Source organism: Mustela nivalis (genome assembly GCF_964662115.1).
Source record: "Mustela nivalis genome assembly, chromosome: 18".
Lineage (NCBI taxonomy): Eukaryota > Metazoa > Chordata > Mammalia > Carnivora > Mustelidae > Mustela > Mustela nivalis.
In genome coordinates, this window is record NC_139037.1 from 16,365,285 (window position 1) to 16,388,904 (window position 23,620).

At 38.5% G+C, this 23,620-nt stretch overlaps 1 protein-coding gene across 1 annotated transcript in view; it reads right to left on the bottom strand.

Moving 5' to 3' along the window:
- SNTB2 (syntrophin beta 2) overlaps positions 1-23,620 on the bottom strand; it is a 115,692-nt gene that overhangs the window by 23,776 nt on the left and 68,296 nt on the right. The window contains exons 3-4 of the mRNA XM_082711732.1: positions 22,564-22,774; positions 10,073-10,215 (exon numbers count right to left, since the gene is read on the bottom strand). Coding sequence (XP_082567858.1) covers positions 10,073-10,215; positions 22,564-22,774 — 354 coding nt within the window. The remainder of the gene's footprint in view (positions 1-10,072; positions 10,216-22,563; positions 22,775-23,620) is intronic.

Below are 23,620 nucleotides of genomic sequence, written 5' to 3' on the forward strand. Positions count from 1 at the left end.
AACATATGTTCACATAAAAACTTGTATATGAATATTACAGCAGCATTATTCATAAGACTCAAAAAATGTAAATAGGCCAAATGGCCATCAACTGATAAATGTGGTCTATCCATACAATGGAACATTATTCAGCCATAAAAAGAAATGAAGCTATGACACATGCTACAACATGGATCAACCTTGAAGACAGTATGCTATGGGAAAGAAATCAGACATAAAAGGCTATATATGATTCCATTTATATGAAATGTCCAGGATAGGCAAATCTACAGAGACAGAATTAGATTCCCAGTAAGGACGGGCAGCGGGGAAAATGAGAAGTGACTGTCTGTCAATGGGTAAGAACTTCCTTTTATGATGATGAAACTGTCCTAATATTGATTATGGTGATGGTCACACAACTCTGTGCACATAATAAAAACTATTAAATACCACACTTTGAATGGGTGAATTGTATGTATATGGGTTATTTCAGTAAAGCTGCTAAAAAAGTAACAGTAAAGGCGTGCCTACGTGGTTAGTTGAGCTTCAGACTCAAGTCTTGATTTTGGCTCAGGTCATGAACTCAGGGTTGTAGGATTGAGCCCTGCACTGGGCTCCACACTCAACCAGGAGTCTGCTTATCTCTTTCTCCCTCTGCCCCCACCCATGACTCTCTCTTGTTCTTCAAAATTAATAAGTAAGGGGTGCCTGGGTGGCTCAGGCAGTTGGGCATCTGGCTTCGGCTCAGGTCCTGATCCTAAGGTCCTGGGATTGAGCCCCACATCGGGGGTGGGGGGGGTCCCTGCTCAGTGGGGAGCCTGCTTTTCCTTCTCCCCGTCTTCCTGCTCTCTCTCTGTCAAATAAATAAATAAAATCTTAAGAAAGTAAAATAAAATAAAATAAAATAAATCAATATTAAAAAAAAAAGAATACAGGAGATAGAAATAATCTATTATTAAGCCAGATACATAGAGATTAGCAAAAAATGCAAAACAGGGGTGCCTGGGTGGCTCAGTGGGTCCTGGGATCAAGCCCTACCTTGGGCTCTCTGCTCAGTGGGGAGCTTGCTTTCCCCTCCCCTCTCTCTGCCTGCCTCTCTGCCTACTTGTGACCTCTGTCAAATAAGTAAATAAAATCTTTAAAAAAGTGTGAAACAATGCCACTTTTCACATTAATTTTTTTGTTTTAGAAAATATTATTTTAATAAAAATAAGTTATTCATATTGAAACATACAGGCTTTTTACTTTTTTTTTTTTTTACTTTTATTTATTTTTATTTATTTGACAGAGATCACAAGTAGAGAGAGAGAGACAGGCAGAGAGAGAGGAGGAAGCAGGCTCCCTGCCAAGCAGAGTGCCCAGTGCAGGGCTCAATTCCAGGACTCTGGGATCATGACCTGAGCCGAAGGTGGAGGCTTAACCCACTGAGACACCCAGGTGCCCCTTTACTTTTATTTCTAAATTATTTTTTAAAATTTCTCCCTTTTAACTTCTAATTATAGTAAATATCAATCAGTATAACCCATAAAAGCAAAAGCATTTTTGTGTTTTCATTAGTTTTTAGGAGTATATAAAGGTCCTCAGACCAGAAAGTTGGCAGATGACTCGTTTAGTGTTTTTCAAATGGCTATACATCTGAACTATCTGGGTAAGTTTTTATTAATAAGAATAAGATTGCCTAGACCAGTTAAGTCTGAATTCTTGAGGATCTGAGCCAGACATAAGTAATTTTTTAAAGTTATGCACCAGGTAGGAGCGCCTGTGTGGCTCAGTGGGTTAAGCCTCTGCCTTCGGCTTGGGTCATGATCTCAGGGTCCTAGGATCAAGCCCCGCATCGGGCTCTCTGCTCAGCAGGGAGCTTGCTTCCTCCCTCCTCTCTCTCTCTGCCTGCTTGTGATCTCTCTCTGTCAAATAAATAAAAAAATCTTTAAAAATAAAAAAAACTAAAAAAAAAAAAAAGAAAGTTATGCACCAGGTAATTCTAGTGTATATCCAGGGTTGAGAACTAATGTGATTAACTTGGCTAAACCAGTATATGATAGATGGTAGATGAGAAGAAATACCTTTTTCTTGAAAGACACACTGTTGCCTTTTATCTGAACCCATAGTGGCTTTCTGACAACTGAAAGAAATGTAAAGGAGCATCCATTTGCTCTTAGAAGTCCTTTTTCTCCGGATGTCTGGATGGCTCAGTCAGTAAAGCGTCTGCCTGTGGCTCAGGTTATAATCCCAGGGTCCTGGGATGGAGGTCCCACATCCGTCTCTGCCTGCAGCTCCCCCTGCTTGTGTGCTCTCTCTCTCTGACAAATAAATAAAACCTTAAAAAAAAAGTCCTTTTGCTTAAATTATCATTACAGGAGTGAAGGATAGAACCAGCAAACTTTTAGAAAAATATTATAGGCACATGGCCTACAATGAAGCTAAGAACAGACCATTTTATTTATTGCTCTTTGAGGTGCTATCCTCATCCAAGTTTTCAAAAGTTCTATAAGAAAAACATTGTCTGACAGTGATTTTTTTTTTTTTAAAGATTTTACTTATTTGAGCGAGAAAGAGTGAGAGTGAATATAAGCCAGGGTGGAGGGTTGGAGGGGGACGGGGGAGAGGCAGAGGGAGAAGCAAACTCCCTTCTGAGCAGGGAGCCCCACATAGGGCTCGAACCAAGGACCCTGGGATCATGACCTGAGCCGAAGGCAGACACTTAATGGCCTGAGCCACCCAGGTGCCCAACAGTGTGCTGTTTTTTAAACTGCTGCTTTGGGTGTCTGGGTGGCCCAGTCCATTAAGCCTCTGCCTTCGGCTCGGGTCATGATCCCAGGGTCCTGGTATGGAGTCGCACATTGGTGTTCCTGCTTGGCAGGGAGTCTGCTTCTCCCTCTACCCATCTTCCACCCCACTCCTGATCTTTCTCTCTCTAATAAGTAAAAGAACGCTTTAAAACCAATAAAATAAGCAAACTGCTGCTTCTATACTGGATCTCCTTGGGTGGTTTCTTGTGCTGTCTCTTTAAAACGTGGGGACTTAGCTTCCTAAGGCTCTTGGGCCCTCCCAGAGCTGAGCCCACTGATTTTTAAAATTTCAGGCTTTAAGTAGTTCCCTCCAACCCACCATTGTAACAACTCAGGAAATTCACCCCTCTCCCTTTCAAAGTGAAATATCCCGGGGTTTCTTCCCTGTGCGGGCTTTTTTTTTTTTTTTTTTTTTAAGATTGTATTTATTTATTTGACAGATAGAGATCACAAGTAGGCTGAGAGGCTGGCAGAGAGAGAGAGGAGGAAGAAGGCTCCCTGCTGAGCAGAGAGCCCGATGTGGGGCTCGATCCCAGGACCTTGGGATCATGACCGAAGCCGAAGGCAGAGGCTTTAACCCACTGAGCCACCCCGGTGCCCCCTGTGCGGGCTTTCTGATGTGATGGTCTGTTTCTTGCCCTGTGGCTGTGCTGGTGGCTCCCTTCCTACTGTAGATAATGGTACAATGAAAGGCATTAAAAAATTAATGTGAAGAATGGCAGTGTTTTGCATTTTTGGCTAATCTCTATATATCTAGCTTAATAATATGCAGCTTTCCCAACCAGGCCTCTGCCCTTCCTACCCCCTTTCAATGCAACATCTTCTCTGCCTTTAGCTGTGGTGTTTGTTCTGCCAGGCTTTGGGTCATTTTCTGGATTATTTATGCTGATGTATTATCCAGCTGTATGTTTCTGTGGGATGAGGTAAGTTTAGGGTCCTCCTACTCTTCCCAGCCTTTCTCCACAAGTTGTTTTTTCAAGTAAAAAATGGTGGTCCATGAAAAATTATAGCTAGTTCAACTAGCAAGTCAATCACACACGTGGTTTTCTTTGAAACAACCATCATACTTCAGTACGCAGCTGAAGTGCTTGTCAGTACTTCCCCCTTCAACTTACAGAATATTAAGAAGATGAATACTCAAGCGTTAAGATTAAATAAAACTAAATTTTTACTGTTCTAACAAAGACATTTGGGGGTTAAACTGGCAACCAACATCCCCGTGGCCCCCAACATCCGGCAAGTCAATACAGTTTGGTATGGAATCAACTACCTTGATTCATGCTAAAGCACCAGCCATTTTACCAACCCTCAGTACCAATGTCAACAGGGAAAAAAAGCAAATAGCATCTTAGTATTACTAGGAAAATAGTTTCAAACTCAAAGACCCCCTGAAAAGGGGATCCTCAGAGGTTCATGAAAGTATGCTTTGAGAAGTGCCTCACTGAGCAGATGCCCATAGAACCAACATGCCAATTAAACATGAGTTATCTCAGCAAAAGTTAAGTTTCAGAATTATTCCACATATGATCCAAGTAAGACAGAGCATGGGCAAAGTGACAGGGTGGAGCCTACCATTTCAGTTTGATTGCTAATCCCATGTCAGACATTAAAAAATATAAAGTCTGGGAGAATTTTTCCTACAGGTTTTGATTATGAAATATTTGGCAGAGGAAATCTAATTCAAACCAGCTGCTAGACTCTGGCTGGGCCACAGTCGGTTAGAACATACTGCCAAAAGGACCCCTTTAGTGGGGAGACCAGATGAGCTCATGCAAAGGCGTTTTAGCTGCTTTTGCCCCCTAAATCCTGTAAGCACAACACCACTCAATTTTCCATATTGTAAAGTAGCCACACTATCTTTGGATCTTTTTCTTCTCTAGTCAAAGAAAGTTTATAGGAAAAGACTACAAAATGCACATCCTACAAAATCCACAGCACCTTTAAAACCAATGTGTTTTTCTACCTATATCATGTATCTGGGCTTAATCTTAAGAAATATGTAAAATAAAAAATTTTTAAAAATCTTCATTTATCATATTTTACTCAAATTCCCCACCAGTGTGAAAATACTGTACACACACACATATCTTGGTTTCTAAGAATCTGTAAATGTGCAAGCCAATAAATGATATTAATTTATATTACTCTAACAACATTCTTTGATTTTGAAACTGCAATTAACTCTCATTTTATTAGGGACTATCTACTTTTGTGGGTAATCAACATTCTTGATTTCTTTTCCTTTTCTTTTTTTTTTAAAGATTATTTATTTATTTATTTGACAGAGAGAGAGATCACAAGTAGGCAGAGAGGCAGGCAGAGAGAGGAGAGGAGGAAGCAGGCTCCCTGCTGAGCAGAGAGCCTGATGCGGGACTCGATCCCAGGACCCTGAGATCATGACCTGAGCCGAAGGCAGCGGCTTAACCCACTGAGCCACCCAGGCGCCCCTCTTTTCCTTTTCTATGTGTTTATACTATCTTCTTTTTTTTTCTTTGCCTCATCTATTCATAAGAACATGTTCCAAAGTACTAGGAGTAGAATTAACGAAAGTGAATATTCAGCCCTTTTTCATTACTCATAAATCTCAAACCCTCTCTTTCTCCCACACCAAAAAGACATAAAGACACCACTTTCTGGCCTTGCTGCTCTCTGCGGGATACCTCTTGGTCCGGTTCCATCCTTTGGTTTCTCTCTGTGGCCAAACTCTACCCACTAGGGGAGGCAAAGGATGATTAAGGTCCACTTATTTCTATCTTGCAGTGAGTTCAACCAATTCCACCTCGCTGACAAAGCCACATGGAAAAAATAGACCTCTCATCTGCTTGTTATCTTTGCTCCTAATCTACTGGTACTTCCTGAACAAGGAGTAAAGAATCCTTGTTGCAAAGTGAATTAAACTTATTTACCTTTTTAAAGATTTTATTTATTGATATGAGGCAGAGAACAAGCACAAGAGGCAGAGGAAGAGGGAGAAGCAGGCTTCCTGCTGAGTAGAGAGCCCGATGAGGGGCTTGATCTCAGGACCCCAGGATCATGTCCCAAGCTGAAGACAGATGTTTATCTGAATGAGCCACCCAGGCACTCCCGAATTAAACTTATTAAGAAACAACATGTTCATGGGGCGCCTGGGTGGCTCAGTGGTTTGGGCTGCTGCCTTCAGCTCGGGTCATGATCTCGGGGTCCTGGGATCGAGCCCCACATCGGGCTCTCTGCTCCGCGGGAGGCCTGCTTCCCTCTCTCTCTCTCTCTCTGCCTGCCTCTCTGCCTACTTGTGATCTCTGTCTGTCAAATAAATAAATAAAATCTTAAAAAAAAAAAAAAAAAAGAAACAACATGTTCAGAGGCACCTGGGTGGCTCAGTTCATTAAGCAACTGCCTTTGGCTCAGGTCATGATCCTAGGGTCCTGGGATCAAGTCCCCTAACATTGGGATCCCTACTCAGTGGGGTGCCTGCTTCTCCTTTTCCCTCTGCCCCTTCCCCTGCTTATGCTCTTGATCTCTTGTCAAATAAATAAATAAAATCTTAAAAAAAAGAAACAACATGTTCAGAGAGCTATAGGCTCCACCCATTTAATTTATGGCCAAGTTCAATTTGCAGGTCTAGGTTGATCCAAATAATACATTTGAATTCCTCACATTTAACATGAAACATTCACTATTTATAAAAACTATTGGATAGAGCTAAGTTCCTCTTTTAACAAAGGCCAAATCAACCCAATTACACTTTTTACACAGAATTCCTTTTTGACAGATTGTCAATTAATAATAAATAATAATTATAAGTAAAGCAGCTAACACTTACTTATGCACATACAATGTGTTAGGTACCACTGTAGCATTTTATAAATATTAACTCATCCAATACTCATACCACCCTATACCATTAGCATTCACTGAACAAACTGAAATTCTACAGCAGAGAAATGTTAAGAAACATGCTGCTGATTACCGACTCTAAGTGCCAAAATAGAAACTCAAATGCAGTTTATTAAGGATTGGTCTTAATTTCTTCCATTACATCTTTGGAGTTTTTGGGGAGATGGGTTGTTTTAATTATAACAGCTTTATTATTTTTTTAAAGAAATTTTTTTTTTTTAATTTAACAGAGAGAGAGAGATCACAAGTAGGCAGAGAGGCAGGCAGAGAGGAGGAAGCTCTGCTGAGCAGAGAGCCCGATGCGGGGCTCGATCCCAGGACCCTGAGATCACCACCCGAGTTGAGGGCAGAGGCTTAACCGACTGAGCCACCCAGGTGCCCCTATAACAGCTTTATTGAGAAATAATTAATGGATATTAATATACACAGAATTGTGCAACCATCACATTTAATTTTAGCACACTCTTTTTTTTTTTTTAAAGATTTTATTTATTTATTTGACAGAGATCACAAGTAGGCAGGGAGGCAGGTGGGGGCGGGGGGAATAAGGTGTATAAGAACACATTCTTTTTTATTGCTGAATAATATTTCATTGTATGGATATACATTTATTTCTCAATTGATGAACAGTTGGGGTTGTTTCCATTGTTTGGTTATTATGAATAATGCTATTGGGAACATTCATATATAAGTTTTTGCTTTTCTATTCTTTCCTTTTTAAAATAAGCTCCATGCCCACTGTAGAGCCTAACACTGGGCTTGAGCCCAATGGGCTTGATCTCATGATCCTGAGATCAAGACCTGAGCTGAGATCAAGTCAGATGCTTAACCAATGAGCCACCCAGGCGCCCCTCATGTAGAAGTTTTTGTGTGGACATAAGTTTTCATGTCTTTGGGGTATACAACCTAAAAATGGAATTGCTAGGTTGTATGGTGACTCTGTATTTAGCCATTTGAGGAACTGCCAGACTATTTTCCACATCAACTGCACCATTTTACATTCCCATCAGCAGTGTAGGAGGGTTCCATTTTCTCCACATCCTAGTTTACACTTGTTATTATCTGCCTTTTTAATTATAGCCATCCTTGTGGTTGGGAAATGGTATCTCACTGTAGTTCTAATTTGCATTTCCTTCATGGCTAATTATGTCGAGCATCTTTTCATTGTGCTTATTGGACATTTGCATATCTTCTTTAGACAAAATTTTTTTAGATTCTTTTTCTCATTTTTGAATTGGGTAGTTTACCTTTTTTATTATTGAGCTATAAGAGTTTTTATATTTTCTAGATACAAGTTCCAAATTAGATAAATGATCTGCAAATATTTTCTCCCATTCTGTGGGTTGTCTTTTCACTTTTTTGATGGTGACATCTGAAGCATAAAAGTTTTTAATTTTAATGAAGCCCAATTTATTTATTTTTTTCTCTTGTGTTGTGCTTTTGTGTACTATCCAAGAAGGTCTGCCTAAGCTAAGGTCAAAAGATATATTCCTGTATTTTCTCCTAAGAGTTTTAAAGTTTTAGTCGTAAGTCTTATTTATATCTTTTCCGTATTTGCAAAATAAGGTACACTGATAGTAGACAAAGAATCATGCCATCTCCTTCTTTAGTACCAAAGGGCTTTGATAGTCTAGGCCCCATCTAGTCAATGGCCAGAAATTATTTGTTTATAGGATTGTACTTTCTAGTACTGAACTGAGGCTCATCTATGGGATGTCACAGATTTCTGCTCCATCTCTCTAGTGACACAAAATTAAGGAAATGTCTAAGGATAAAGCTGCTCCTTGCATTCTATGACTGTAACTAGAGTATAGGCTTCTTCCATAAAATTAAAACTTAAGAGATTTTTTTTTAAGTTTTTATTTATTTATTTGATAGACGGAGATCACAAGTAGGTAGAGAGAAAGTCAGAGAGAGAGGAGGAAGCAGGCTCCCTGCTGAGCAGAGAGCCCGATGCGGGGCTTGATCCCAGGACTCTGGGATCATGACCTAAGCAGAAGGCAGAGGCCCTAACCCACTGAGCCACCCAGGCGCCCTGAAACTTAAGAGATCTTTTAGTCATATTCATAAACTCTAAATCTTTGGGAGATACAAATTTAATTGTTGGAATCATAACTACTGAGATATGTCCACATGTTTTCACAGGATTCCTGTCATGCTCCTAATGTAACTATGACTGAGAAACTATAAGTAATAGAATCGAATTTGATTAAGATTTATGGATGTGCTGAGATGACTCAGTCATAGTTCTTAACCTCAAAGAAGTTATAATTTAGTGGGAATTTAAAAAACAAAAATCCAGAGGGGAAAAAAACAAAACCAACCCAGAGAACTGATGGTTAAATTCAGTCTTTCTGTAGAATTCTTATGTCCTCAAGGAATTAATGAGGGTGCAACTCCCTAATTCTTAGGTTCAACAAATCCTTTATCTGTATTCTGTGATCTAGGTGCTCCAGCTCTAAATTACAGAAAAATTCCTAAAAGTTATGTGGGAATTATATTTCTATAAAAAGAATTACATATATAAGACAACTTGGAAAGTTGAAGGAAATCCTATACACCGTGAAAGTCTTCCTGTAATTTAGAGAATACTCCTCCAATGACTCTTGGTCTACTCTAAGCAGGAACCCTCATCACCACTCTTACCCCCACCACACCATTCCTCGGGGGACATACCAGACGGCCTCGTCATGTAGCTTTTTTTTAAAAATACCAAATACTTTTCTGTGGAGTTCCTTTTTAATGTATAGTTTTTGAGTTACTTCAAAGCTGGATTTTTTTTTAAGCCCAAATAAAGTTAAATGTGAATATGTTTTCTAGTTTCAGACTAGTTTCTAGTTACCTTGAAAGACACATTGGCCCCCAAATCTACATATCTCTATTCATTTCCCTTCCAACTTTCCACATCTGGCATGCTAGAAATTTCCTGTTGCTTTAGGTCAAATCAATGTCTATTTGCTGGCATCAAAATTATGTGCTCTTATACTAGAAAGAGAACTGAAGAATATTTTGGCTGATTTGTGTGGTTTATCCACAGTACTATATTCTGGTTTAAGTGAATTCATCACACATTCAAAAGGTTACCCCAATTTCAGTGGTTTTCTAGTCACAATCAATAAAGTAAAGGGAAAAAACCCCTACTATTTATCTTCATGACTAAGCAAGACTTGAAGCAACAGTTCTAGGAAGCTGTTTCAACAACTTAAAAAAATGCTAATGACAGAAAACATTTACTGAGCCGGGAGCTGCAAAATAATCAATAAGGTTATGAAAGAAAAATTTTTGTCTCAACCATCTATGTCTACTACTTAAATGCTACTTCAGGTACCCAATATAATAGAATTCACTTTAAAATTTTTTGGTAGATTTAGAGTAGGACAGCTATTTTATTTTATTTTATTTTATTTTTTTGTCTTTAAACTTACCTTGTGGCAACAAGAGGGTAGCTATGACATGGTGATGCCCAGGCATCCCTTGTCCACGGCATACAGTCATAAAGCAGCAAATCCTTCTCAGTCACAGCCATGAGGACAGGTCTCCATTGTTGTCTTCCACCATCTAGTTTTGCCTGTTACAATGGTAAAATCCAGAAAGCAGAGCTAACTATAATGTTATAAAGCTGTAAAAGTCCCTTCAGTGATGGTCTAACATAGAGTATCTCCATTTTGTTCCCTGAACCTAAGAGGTTTGAAGAATAGGAAATATCCCATCAGGTTCCTTTCCACTGGCTAGGACTCTCCACTATGAGGTGGATTGTTTCAGCTGGAAATGCTCTCCCAGAGTGAGACATTATCTAGTGATAGGACTCTGTTTTTACAGAGTTCCCCATTATACTTTAGGAAGTTTATGTTTTGTTTCAAATGTACCATTGCATTTACCCACATAAAGCTCAGTTACCTCTGTGAGGATTTAAAAATTTAGGGAAATAACCACTATTTATCCATATTGTCAAGAATCCAAAGTCATAAAGCAAAAGACTATGCTGAACAAAAGCCCTGGTATATCAAAACATTTCTCCCCATGAAACAACAAACAGGGAATGCTTAACAATAGTGTTATTTTTACACAAATCCTAAAACAAAAACAAAAAAACACTGATGCTTCAGCTATAACTGATGACTTCAAGGAGAAATCAAAATGATGAATCTACTGGTCTCTTACAGAGTTGTCTTTAAAGCTATTTCTTATTTTCTCTTCCTTAATGACATCTGAAGGTCATTTGAACATGTCAGAGAAACTTAAGAATGTATCTATAAGATGAAAAGGGGACTGAGTGGTTTAGTTCTGTGTTATAACATCTACTACCAGAATTTTCCCCTTGTAGTTAGAGCCACAAACTGATTCCAGAAGCTGGAGATGAATTCTAGCCAGTCAAGTTACCTATGTTCTTTTATGTGCTGGAAGCACAAAATATACGACCTTACTCTGAGATTCCAGCAAGGTTCTATAGAAATAATTTTACTTTTCTTATCAGTGAACCCAAGTTTTTCTAAGATTCTATATTTAGTCTCTGGGTAACTCTATAATACCTGGAGGGAATCAGTTCCAAAAAGGTTCTCTTGGATTCTTATATTTTGGGGTCACAGATAACCCCAAAGGGATTTCTAAGTCTTTGTCTCTGAGATTATTATTATGAATAATATTTCAAAAGGGAAGACATGGTTTTGCTTTTCATGCTTTCAGTAACCAACTGTCAACCATGGTCCTGAAGAAGATGATCCTTCTTCTAACATATGGACCGAAGGTCAGTCATAGCCTAATGCTCTATCACAGTGACTATGCCATTCAACTCACTTCATCTCACATCACCATAAAAATCACTAATATAGTACAATAAAATATTTTAAGAGAAAAAGAGACCACATTCATATAACTTTTATTATAGTATACTGCTCTAATTATTATATTATTAGCTCTTGTTAATCTCTTACTGTGCCTAATTTAATACATTAAATTTTATCATATGCATGTATGAATAGGAAAAAACATAGTATATATAAACTACCGAATTTCTAAATATTCTAAACCAAATATCATAGATATTTCGTACTATCTATGCTTTCAGGCATCAACTGGGGGTCTTGAAATATATCCTCCATGCATAAGGGGGACTACTATAATGTAAAACCTATTTTCCCAAGAGGTTAAAATGGCAACCTGACTTTTTTTTTTTCCCCTTAAAGATAGGTAGAGAGAGAGGAGGGGGAGGGAGGCAATGGGAGAGAGAGAATCCTAAGCAAGCTCCATGCCAAGCACAGAGCCCAATGTAGGGCTCAGCCTCACAACCCTGAGATCATGACCTGAGCCAAAATCTAGAGTCAGATGCTTAACTGCCTGAGGCACTTAGGCATTGCAGCAATCTGACTTTTTAAAACGAATTTTTCCCTTAAGTTGTAAGAGAGATTTTGAAGGCTGCCTCTAGAAAACCCAAGTTAAATGTATTTCTTCCCAGAGAAGATATTTCAGGCAATAAAGGAAAATTGCTAATACCAATAGAAGCAATATCTAATTTCAAATAGAGAACTTTTTGTTCAACTAACAATTTTTTTAAAAGATTTTATTTATTTATTTGACAGATAGAGAGCACAAGTAAACAGAGCAGCAGGCAGAGGGAAAGAGAGAAGCAGGCTCTCTCCTGAGCAGGGAGCCCAATGGTGGGGCTCGATCCCAGAACCCTGGAATCATGACCTGAGCTGAAGGCAGCTGCTTTACCAGCTGAGACACACAGGTGCCCCTCAACTAAAAAAAGTTTTTTAAAGATTTTGTTTATTTATTTGACAGAGAGATCACAAGTAGGCAGAGAGGCAGGCAAATGGACAGGGAGAAGCAGGCTCCCTGCTGTGTGGAGAGCCCCATGTGGGTCTCGATTCCAGGACCCTGAGATCATGACCTAAGCTGAAGGCAGAGGCTTAACCCACTGAGCCACCCAGGCACCCCTCAACTAACAATTTTTAAAAAGTGTTTATTCTTTGGTCCCTTTGAGTCTATAGAGTCTTGGAGTCTTAAGTCTTTTTTTTTTTTTTTTTTTTTAAGATTTTATTTATTTATTTGACAGACAGAGATCACAAGTAGGCAGAGAGGCAGGCAGAGAGAGAGAGAGAGAGAGAAGCAGGCTCCCCGTTGAGCAGAGAGCCCAACGCAGGGCTCGATCCCACGGCCCCGGGATAATGACCTGAGCTGAAGGCAGAGGCTTAACCCACTGAGCCACCCAGGCTCCCCTTAAGTCTTAAAAGAATTTCTTTTCCCTCTTCTACTTACCATTGCAGAAAAGTGAAACATCAATTTAAGTCATTCTGTTTGTCTATTTGCCTTTAGTTATAAGGATACTGTTTGCTTTCAGTAGAGTCAAAATGCTTCCTGCTTTATATATAGCATGTATTTTTGGTTGTGGTATCAGTACAAGCAGCCTTGGGGCTCCACTATTAAGGTTTTGGCCAGAGAAAAAAGAGATACTAATGTTAGGGTTCTGGTTTGTTTGTGTTTCAACACCCACACATGCATAATACCTGGCCAAACAACAGCCTTCACCAAATTTTATTTTTTGATAAATAGAGTTGAATAACACTAAAGATGAAAAACTGCTAATAGTTACTATTCATTTTCTAAATCCTAATCTGATAAATCAATCTTTTGACAGGTGGTATACTTCTATTATTCTGTTACTGTGATAAAAAAACAGAAAGCAAAAACTAAATGAGCCATTCCACTAATGCTCATTTAGTGTACTTACACGTTTTGAGAATTATCAGGAACAAATTAGGAACTGTGGAAACAAGGCTTTCTTTGGCTGTCTTAGCTTTTCTAATCAATACTCAACTGCTTACAAATACTGGTTTTATAGGTAACATATGCCCCCCAATTTGGTGGACTTAAAGAAAATTCTCTTTTAAGAATATAACCAATAAAAAGTAAACTATCAGTCACATAAAAATCAGTATCAATGAAGAGACAGAAGTCCCTGTGCAGAGAAGAGATTATCTATTGTTAACCGATTACCTATAGTATAGGTTTCTGCTGTTTTAAGCAAACTCAGTTTTTATACAATGTGAAATAGCAGAAGACAAATTAAGGAGAGATCATTTAAATAAACAACCTTCCTAAATTTATCTCCACAAAATGACTTTTTTTTCCTTCTCTTTTTAGAAAAAGAGAAAGCGTGAGGTCAGAATCAGCATGAGGGAAGGGGCAGACAGAGAATCCTAAACAGGTTCCACATCAGGGAGTCTGACACCTCTGACACCCAATGCCCAGGACTGTGAAATCATGACCTGAGCCATAATCAAGAGTCAGGCATTCAATGGACTGAGCCACCCCGGTGCCCCACAACTATCTTTTCTAAGTACAATTGAAACAACTTCATTTATATGCAAGATTTTCAGTAAAGACACCTTATGCCAAAAGAAATGCTTACCTCTAGTGAATAGATTATATAATCTAAAATTATTTTAACCACCTTCACACTCAAAGAATTAATCTTACAGTTAGAAAAGGCTTTAGCATTTACAGAATTCAAACTTAACCTTATCATAAGTTCATTATAATACTTATAACACCTCTGAAAAATGTATTCAGTCTTGCTTGAACACCTTATACCAACAGTGATATCTGATTTGGGTAACAAACAACTACTTCAAAAAAGTAAAAATGAAGAGTATTTTAGAAACAGTATGTTGAATTAGTTCAGTGGTACTATTTTTTTAAAGAGATTAAACCTTTTTACTTAGTATTATTTCCCAACCCTGAGCTTGTGTTCTTGGACAATATTTTACCATTAGTGATTTGTTTGCTTGCTTTTGTATGTATATAAATATACACAAAAAAATTACTGAGCATCTACTATATACATAGCATTTGGCTAAGTTCTCTGTGGGTAGTAAAGATTTGCGAAAAAATGTGCTCCCATCTTGCAAGAGCTCAAAATTGATTGGAGGAACCACCACATAAATATGGTCTGTAGAAGACATATTGTGATGAACTGGTGGTTAAGTTCTTCTCCTTCTTACTTGTCTTTATGTATCATAGACCAAACTAATTTCACTTTAAAAGTTTAACAACTCTCATATTGCTGGTGGGAATCTAAATTAGTTCAACCCTGATGGAAGGCAATTTGGCAATTTTTATCAAAATTACAAATGCGGGGGTCCTGAGTGGCTCAGTTGTTGGGTGTCTGCCTTCGGCTTGGGTCATGGTCCCAGGATCCTGGAATCGAGCCACACCTCAGGCTCCCTGCTCAGCGGGAAGCTGCTTTGTCCTCTCCCACTACCCCTGCTTGTGCTCCCTCTCTTGCTGTGTCTCTCTCTGTCAAATAAACAAATCTTAAAAAAAAAAAACCAAAACAACAAAATTATAAATGCATATACCCTTTGTGATTTTTAAAAATATGTCCACAAATTCTTTGCACTACTCTTCCTTTTAAGAGATGGAGCCCTTGGGTGTAGAATGGACTTCGTAACTTGCTAATGGAAAGAATAAGGCAGAAGAGTCTAGGTCATAAAAGACACTGTGGCTTCAGCTTGTTTTTTCTCTCAGGTCATTCACTCTGGGGAAAACCAGTAGCCATGTCTTAAGAACTCTCAGGCAGGGGTGCCTGGGTAGCTCAGTGGATTAAAGCCTCTGCCTTCAGCTCAGGTCATGATCCCAGGGTCCTGGGATCGAGCCCCACATCGGGCTCTCTGCTCAATGAGGAGCCTGCTTCCTCCTTTCTCCTCTCTCTCTGCCTGCTTGTGATCTCTGTCTGTCAAATAAATAAATAAAATCTTTAAAAAAAAAAAAAAAAAAAAAAAGAACTCTCAGGCAGCCCTGTACCAAGGCCTGCATGGCAGGAAACTGAGGCCTCCTGCTAACAGCCCTGTGAATGAATCATGCTTGAAGTGGACCTCCCAACCTCAGTCAACCCTTCCAAGACTGCCCCCGGCGGACAGCTTGACTGCAACTTCACAAGGGATCCCAAGCCTGAACCACCCAGCTATACCACTGCCGAATTTCTAATCTTCAAAAACTATGTGAGGTAAATATTTGTTATTTTAAGGCCACTAAGTTTTGGAGTCATTTGTCATATAGCGATAGATAACTAACACACCCTTGGACCCAGTACTTCTGGGGACTTATCCTCCAGGTACAGAAATATTCCCTAGTCTCTAAACTCTCAATATCCAAATATAGCTACTGCTACATCAGTTACATTTTGGGATAAATCCCTTACTAACCAAAGTTTTACTACTCACTCCCACAAATTTAAGAACCAAATACTTCAGATAATATGGGTTCCCTGGTCTACCTGAACTTGGAAACCAAAGAGTTTGGATAGCACATGTGTAAAAGGACAAATTACAAGATTATTCACCATACCATCCTTTATAAGGGCAAAAGATTGTAACAACAAAACTGGGAGGAGTGCTTATTTAATTATGGCCACACAATGGAAACACATATAGTTGTAAAAAAAAAAAAAAAAAAAAAGGAATGTTTTCTCTGCATTTATATAGAAAGATCTCCAGAATATATTGTTTAATGAAAAAAACCAGCAAGGTATAAAGTAGTATGCATAATATGCGGTCTTCTTTTATAAAAGAGAAAAAGAATATGGGTTCATATTTGCTTCTATTTGCATAAAGAAACTCTCAAAAGATTTACTAGAAAGGAGTGAAAGTGATTACCCCTTTTGGGAAAAGGGGTGGGAACTGGGTTCATGGGGGACAAAAAGAAGAGTAAGATTTTCCACCTATTAACTTTTTATTCTGACCTGTGAACCCTGTGAATAAATGTATTACCTTTTAAGATCATGAGGATTTCTAACATTGCTGAAAGCATAGCACAATTACCACTCAGTTGAGTTTTTCAAGTAACATATAAAAATTTAGAAATAATGAACTTATACAACTCAATACCCAAAAAACGAATAATCCAATTAAAAACTTGACAGAATACATGAACAAACATTTCTACACAGAAGACATCCAGATCGCCAACAGACACAGAAAGACTCCACATCACTCATCATCAGGAAAATACAAATCAACCTGTCAGAATGGCTACAATGAAAAAATACAAGGAACAACAGGTGTTGGCAAGGATGTGGAGAGAAAAGAACCCTCTTACATTGTTGGCAGGAATGCAAACTGCTGTAGTCATCTTGGAAGGTAGTATGGAGTTTCCATAGAAAACTAAAAATAGAACTACCCTAAAATCCAGTAATCAAACTACTGAGTAAGAATACCCAAAGAAGGGGTGCCTGGGTGGCTCAGTGGGTTAAAGCCTCTGTCTTTGGCTCAGGTCGTGATATCAGGGTCCTGGGATCGAGCCCCGCATCGGACTCTCTGCTCGGCGGGGAGCCTGCAGAGGAGTAATCCTCTCTCTCTCTGCCTGCCTCTCTGCCTACTTGTGATCTCTGTCTGTCAAATAAATAAATAAAATCTTTAAAGAATACCCAAAGAATACAAAAATACTAATTTGAAACAATATATACACCCCTCCACTTACAACAGCATTATTTACAATAGCATAACTGTGAAAGCAGCCCAAGTGTCCATCCATAGATGATTAAATAAAGAAAATGTGGTATAGGGGCACCAGAGTGGCTCAGTCAGTGGAGCATGTGACTCTTTCTTCTTAAGATTTTATTCATTTATTGGGGTGCCTGGGTGGCTCAGTGGGTTAAAGCCTCTGCCTTCGGCTCAGGTCATGATCCCAGGGTCCTGGGATCAAGCCCCGCATCGGGCTGTCTGCTCCTCGGAGAGCCTGCTTCCTCCTCTCTCTCTCTCTGCCTGCCTCTCTGCCTACTTGTGATCTCTGTCTGTCAAATAAATAAATAAAATCTTTAAAAAAAAAGATTTTATTCATTTATTTGACAGAGAGAGAAACCACAAGTAGACAGAGAGGCAGGCAAAGAGAGAAGGAGAAGCAGGCTCCCTGCTGAGCAGAGAGCCCAATGAGGGGCTTGATCCCAGGACCCTGGGATCAGGACCCGAGCTAAAGGCAGAAGCTTAACCAACTGAGTCACCCAGCTGCTCAAGCATGTGACTCTTGATCTCTGAGGGTTATAAGTCTGAGCTCCACACTGGGTGTAGAGATTACTTAAAAATAAAGCCTTAAAAAAAAAAAAAAAAGGAAGATGTGGATGCACAATGGAGTATTATTCAGCCATAAAAAGAATGAAATCTTGCCATTTGCAGCAACAGGGATGGAACTGGAGTATAATGGTAAGTGAAATACGTCAGTCACAGAAAGACATACCATATGATTTCATTCATATGTGGAATTTAAGAAATAAAACAAACAAAGAAAAAAAGAGCGGCAAAATAAGAAAAAATTTTTTTAATGAGGATAAAAATTGTATTTTTTTAAAATTCTATTTTAATTTCAGTGAGTTAACATACAACGGTACATTAGTTTCAGGTGCACAATATAATGATTCAACAATTCCATACATCATCACAACAAGTGTACTCCTTAATCCCTACCATCCATTCAACTCATCCCTCCACTCTGGTAACCATTAAGTTTGTTCTCTCTAGTTAAGAGTGTGTTTCTTGATTAGTTTCTCTCTTATACTTTCCCTTTGCTTGTTTTTTGTTTGTTTGCTTCTTAAATTCCACATTTGAGTGAATCATATGGTATTTTTCTCTGACTGACTTATTTCACTTGGCATTATACTGTCTAACCCTATCTGTATTGTTGCAAATGTCAAGATTTCATTCTTTTTTATAGCTGAATAATATTCCATTGTGTATATATACAACATCTTCTTTATCCATTCATCAGTCATTGGACACTTGGGCTGCTTCCACAACTTGACTATTGTAAATAATGCTGCAATAAACATAAGGGTGCATGTAAGCTTTCAAATTAGTGTTCTTATATTCCTTGGGTAAATACCCAGTAGCGTGATTACTTGATCATAAGACAGTTCTATTTTTTAATTTTATGAGGAATCTACCTACTACTTTCCACAGTGGTTGCACCATTTGCATTCCAACCAACAGTGCATAAGGGTTCTATTTTTTCCATATCCTTGCCAACACTTGTTTCTTTTGTTTCTGGGGGGAGCTGAGTTGTAGAAGTTCTTTATATATTTTGGCTAAACCTTTATCAAATATGTCATTTGCAAATATCTTCTTCCATTCAGTAGGCTGCCTTTTAGTTTTGTTGACTGCTTCTTTCACTGTGTGTAAGTTTTTTATTTTGATGAAGTCCCAATAGTTTATTTTTGCTTTTATTTCCCTTGCCTCAGCAAAAGACGACTGCCTCAGAAAGTACTGCCTGTGTTGTCTTCTAGAACTTTGATGTTTTAGGTCTAACATTTAGATCTTTTTCTTTTCTTTTTTTTTTTTTTTAAGAATTGTTTATTTATCAGAGAGAGAGAGAACACAAACAGGGCGAGTGGCAGGCAGAGGGAGAAGCAGGGTCCCTAATGCAGGACTCGATCCCAGGACCTTGGGATCATGACCTGAGCTGAAGGCAGCTGCTTAACTGAATGAGCCACCCAGGCATCCCTCACATTTAGGTCTTTAATCAATTTTGAATTTATTTTTGTGTATGGTGCAAAAAAGTGGTCTAGTTTCATTCTTTTACATACAGCTGTCCAATTTTCCCAGCACCATTTGTTGTAGAGACATTCTTTTTCCCATTTTATATTCTTTCTTCCTTTTATGAAAATTAATTGACCATGTAATTGTGGGTTTACATGTGGATTTTCTATTCTCTTCCATTGATCTATGTCTATTTTTGAGTCAGTACCATACTGTATTGATTACTACAGCTTTGTAATACACTTTGAAGTTGAGAATTATGATACCTCTGGCTTTGCCTTTCTTTTTCAAGATTGCTTTGGCTCTCTGGGGTCTACTGCAGTTCCACACAAATTTTGGTATTCTTTGTTCTTCTAGTTCTGTAAAAAATGCTGTTGGTATTCTGATAGGGACTGCACTAAATGTGCAGAATGTTTTGGATAGTATAGACATTTTAACATTAATGCATTTAATGCAAGTTAGTTTGAATCCCATTTTGACAAAAGGGAAACCTTGAATATATATGGTGTTAACATTTAACATTTTAACAGTATTTATTTTTCAAATTCATGAGCATGGTATGTCTTTCAATTTCTTTGTCATCTTCAATCTCTCTCATCAGTGTTTTATAGTTTTCTGAGTACAGGAGGCAATTGTAAATGGGATTTTTTTCTTAATTTATCATTCTGCTGCTTCATTTTTAGTGTATAAAAGTGCAGCAGATTTCTGTGCACTAATTTTGTATCCTGTGGATTTTACTGAATTCATTGACCAGTTCTAGCAGTTTTTTGGTGGAGTCCTTTAGGTTTTTTTTTTTTTTTTTTTTTAAAGATTTTATTTATTTATTTGACAGACAGAGATCACAAGTAGGCAGAGAGAGAGAGAGAGAGAGGGAAGCAGGCTTCCTGCGGAGCAGGGAGCCCGATGCGGGGCTCGATCCCAGGACCCTGAGATCATGACCTGAGCCGAAGGCAGCAGCCCAAACCACTGAGCCACCCAGGCGCCCCTCTTTTAGGTTTTCTATATAGAGTATCATGTCATCCACAAATACTGAAAGTTTACTTCTTCCCTACCAATTCAGATCTCTTTTATTTCTTTTAGTTGTCTGATTGTTATGGGTAGGATTTCTGGTATTATGCTAAGTAAAAATGATGAGTGGTCATCCTTTGAGTATGATGTTTGCTGTGGGTCTTTCATATCCAGTCTTTATTATGTTGAGGTACGTTCCCTCTAAACCTATTTTGTCAAGAGATTTTATCATGAATGGATGTTATACATTGTCAAATGCTTTTTCTGCATCTACTGAAATGATCATATAGTCCTTATCCATTCTCTTATTGATGTGATATATGACATTGATTGATTTGTCAATCAAATCATGCTTGTAACCCAGGACTACATCCCATTTGATTGAGATGAATCTTTTTTTAATGTATTTTTGAATTTGGTTTGGTTTGGTAGTATTTTTTTTTGTTTTGAGAATTTTTCATCTATGGTCATCAGGAATATTAGCCTATAATTCTCTTTTTTATGTGTCTTTATCTAGTTTTGGTATCAGGGTAATGCTGGACTCATAGAATGAATTTGGAAGTTTTCCTTCCTTTTCCATTCGTTGAAACCATTTAAGAAGAATAGTTACTAATTTTCCAAGAAAAAGACTCTTAACTATAGAGAAATAACTGATAGTTATCAGATAGGAGGTGGATAGTGGAATGGGTGAAATAGGTGATGGGGTTTAAAGAGTAGACTTAACATGATGAGCAATGAGTACCATAAGAATTGTTGAATCGGGGCGCCTGGGTGGCTCAGTGGGTTAAGCCGCTGCCTTCAGCTCAGGTCATGATCTCAGGGTCCTGGGATCGAGTCCTGCATCGGGCTCTCTGCTCAGCAAGGAGCCTGCTTCCCTCTCTCTCTCTCTGCCTGCCTCTCCATCTACCTGTGATTTCTTTCTGTCAAATAAATAAATAAAATTTAAAAAAAAAAAAAAGCATTGTTGAATCACATTATCGTACAGCTGCAACTAATATAACACTGTATGTTAACTATGCTGGAACTAAAATAAAAAAACTTTTAAAAATTTAGTAACAATGATAAACAACTAAAATACTAAAACTTTCAAAGTCATAAGTACTTAAAACATGATTCTCATTAGTTTCTTCTCTGCTTAGTTATCCTGACTATACTGCCTAGAAATTATCAGTGTTAATTCTGTGTTCTAATTTATTATAATTATTATTTGAAACATTTATAAAATTTCAGAGCTCAAAAGGAAAAAGAGATTAGTGGAATCCAATGTTGGTCTCCACACAACCTCCTAGTGACTTACCAAACAAGACTGCTAGACCCCACTACAGATCTATCAAATCAGAACTCTGTTGAGGTTGAGGTAGGGCATGAGGTGGGGCATGGGATGGAGGAAAGGGCTAGACCTCACAAACCATAGTTAAAACAAAACAAAAAAGAACAAAATATTCCTAGGCTGATACTGACATAATCCCTGCCCCCTTGGACACACATGAGGGAAGTAGGATTCGAAGAGATGAAAGAAACTTTAGGAAGATCTGAGAGCAGTGGAAGCCAGAACTACAACTTTGAACACTCATCCTGGAACCCTTTGTTCAATCTTCCTTTTTCAACTCCTGGTGCCGTAGCTGGCAGTGAAGGACCCAAAAGAAACAGGATGTACTATAACACCATATATATTCAAGGTTTCACTTTTGTCAAAATGGGATTCAAACTAACTTGCATTAAGTTCTTCCTTTCCTTTCACCCAATGTCTACTTAAGTTTTGCTTTTCCTCTCTTCATTTTTCAGTTATGGAAGACAAATATACATCTGGCTCATGTCTTGTAAAATATTTTGTATATTTTATACTTTTCCCAGAACAGGAGAATAAGCTTTCTGTCCCTGAAACTGACAGCAGACTAGAACAGGGGTTGTGAAACTATGACCTATGGGCTAAATGCAGCCTAGTACCTGTTTTTATAAATAAAGTTTTATTGAAATACAGCCACACCTCTGCATTTTCATACTGTCTGCCACTGTTCTCTTGTTGCAACTGCCACGTAGTTGTGACAGTATCTGGCCCTTTGCAGAAAATGTTTGCTGAACCTATTATAAAATCATGAAAATTATCCTCTGTCATTAAGGACAGAGATGGTAATAGGAATCTCTTTTTAGTTATGTTGTAATGATGATATCATGACACTCAGTTCTTCTGGTGGAGGTGATAATTAGCAACAAATAACTAAATGGTAGGGAGGAGAAACACAAGAACAACAAACAAAAGATCTGCAAGCTAGATATCCAGGACCTGACTGCATGATAAATATTATAGATATATGAAATGGGGGAACCACCTTGGCCCTGAATGGTGACCCAGTGAGACCTTGCCCTGCCTCTCAACCTACCTGTTCTGCCAGCCAGGCAATATGCTTGACCTCCTTGCTGCTTCCGGCTGTACTGGTTGCACCAAGCATGGCATTGAGTTCAGCCAATACCTGTGGGAGGAGAGCCATTATGTTGGTGTGGATAGCTACGAACCAGGAGTGTGCTGTGGCTGTATCCTTGCAGCGCAGGATCAACGTGTTCCTGCTATCAGGAGAATGTAGTTCTATCAATCTGTGTGGAAAAAGAAAAAAAAAAGTAAGCTAGATCAGAAGCCATCAAACTTGCCAGAGTGTAACATACATAACTGGAAATCTATTTTAATTTTACATTCCAGAATAGAGATACTTTCTCTTAATTCCTTAGGGCCCAATTTCAGAGAAAACCACATATGGAAAGATAATCATCAGAAAGACTAACTGCGGGGTCTGCTGTTTCAGTGTGTTAATGAGATGACCTAAAATGAAGGAACCTATTGTATGGTCTATAGTAAAACGCCTCACTTTGCTTTAATTTCCATGTCAAAGAAATGGAAAGCGTGCTTGTTGAATGTCATAGGCACATTGTAAAGAAGGAACTGATACTTTTTTAAGTGCTTAGAAAATTCGGGTATAAGGTATTGCTAGGTAAATAAATGTGACTGCCAAATAATGAACTGAAATTTCCACCAAGTGGGATAAAGAAAAGAGAAAATAATTGAAGAATATGACTCTTTATGAAACTCTGAAACTTGTTTTTTAGGGCCTGTGTAACATTATGTGATTAAATCATCCACTGAGTCATAGTAGGAAAAGACTTAAGAAATCTTCAGCTCTGTGACTGTTATTTGTTAATGCTCCACTGAGAACAATCTAAACTTCAAAAGTCACCTTTAGGAATTTGCTAACTTTCTTTACAAGTACACTAAACAAATTTTAGAAAGCGATTTACTGGGTGCTGTTTGCTGTTTCGGTCAAAGTTTTTGCCAAGATGAGTTTAAGAACTCAAAAATAGGGCACCTGGGTGGCTCAGTGGGTTAAGCCGCTGCCTTCGGCTCAGGTCATGATCTCAGGGTCCTGGGATCGAGTCCCGCATCGGGCT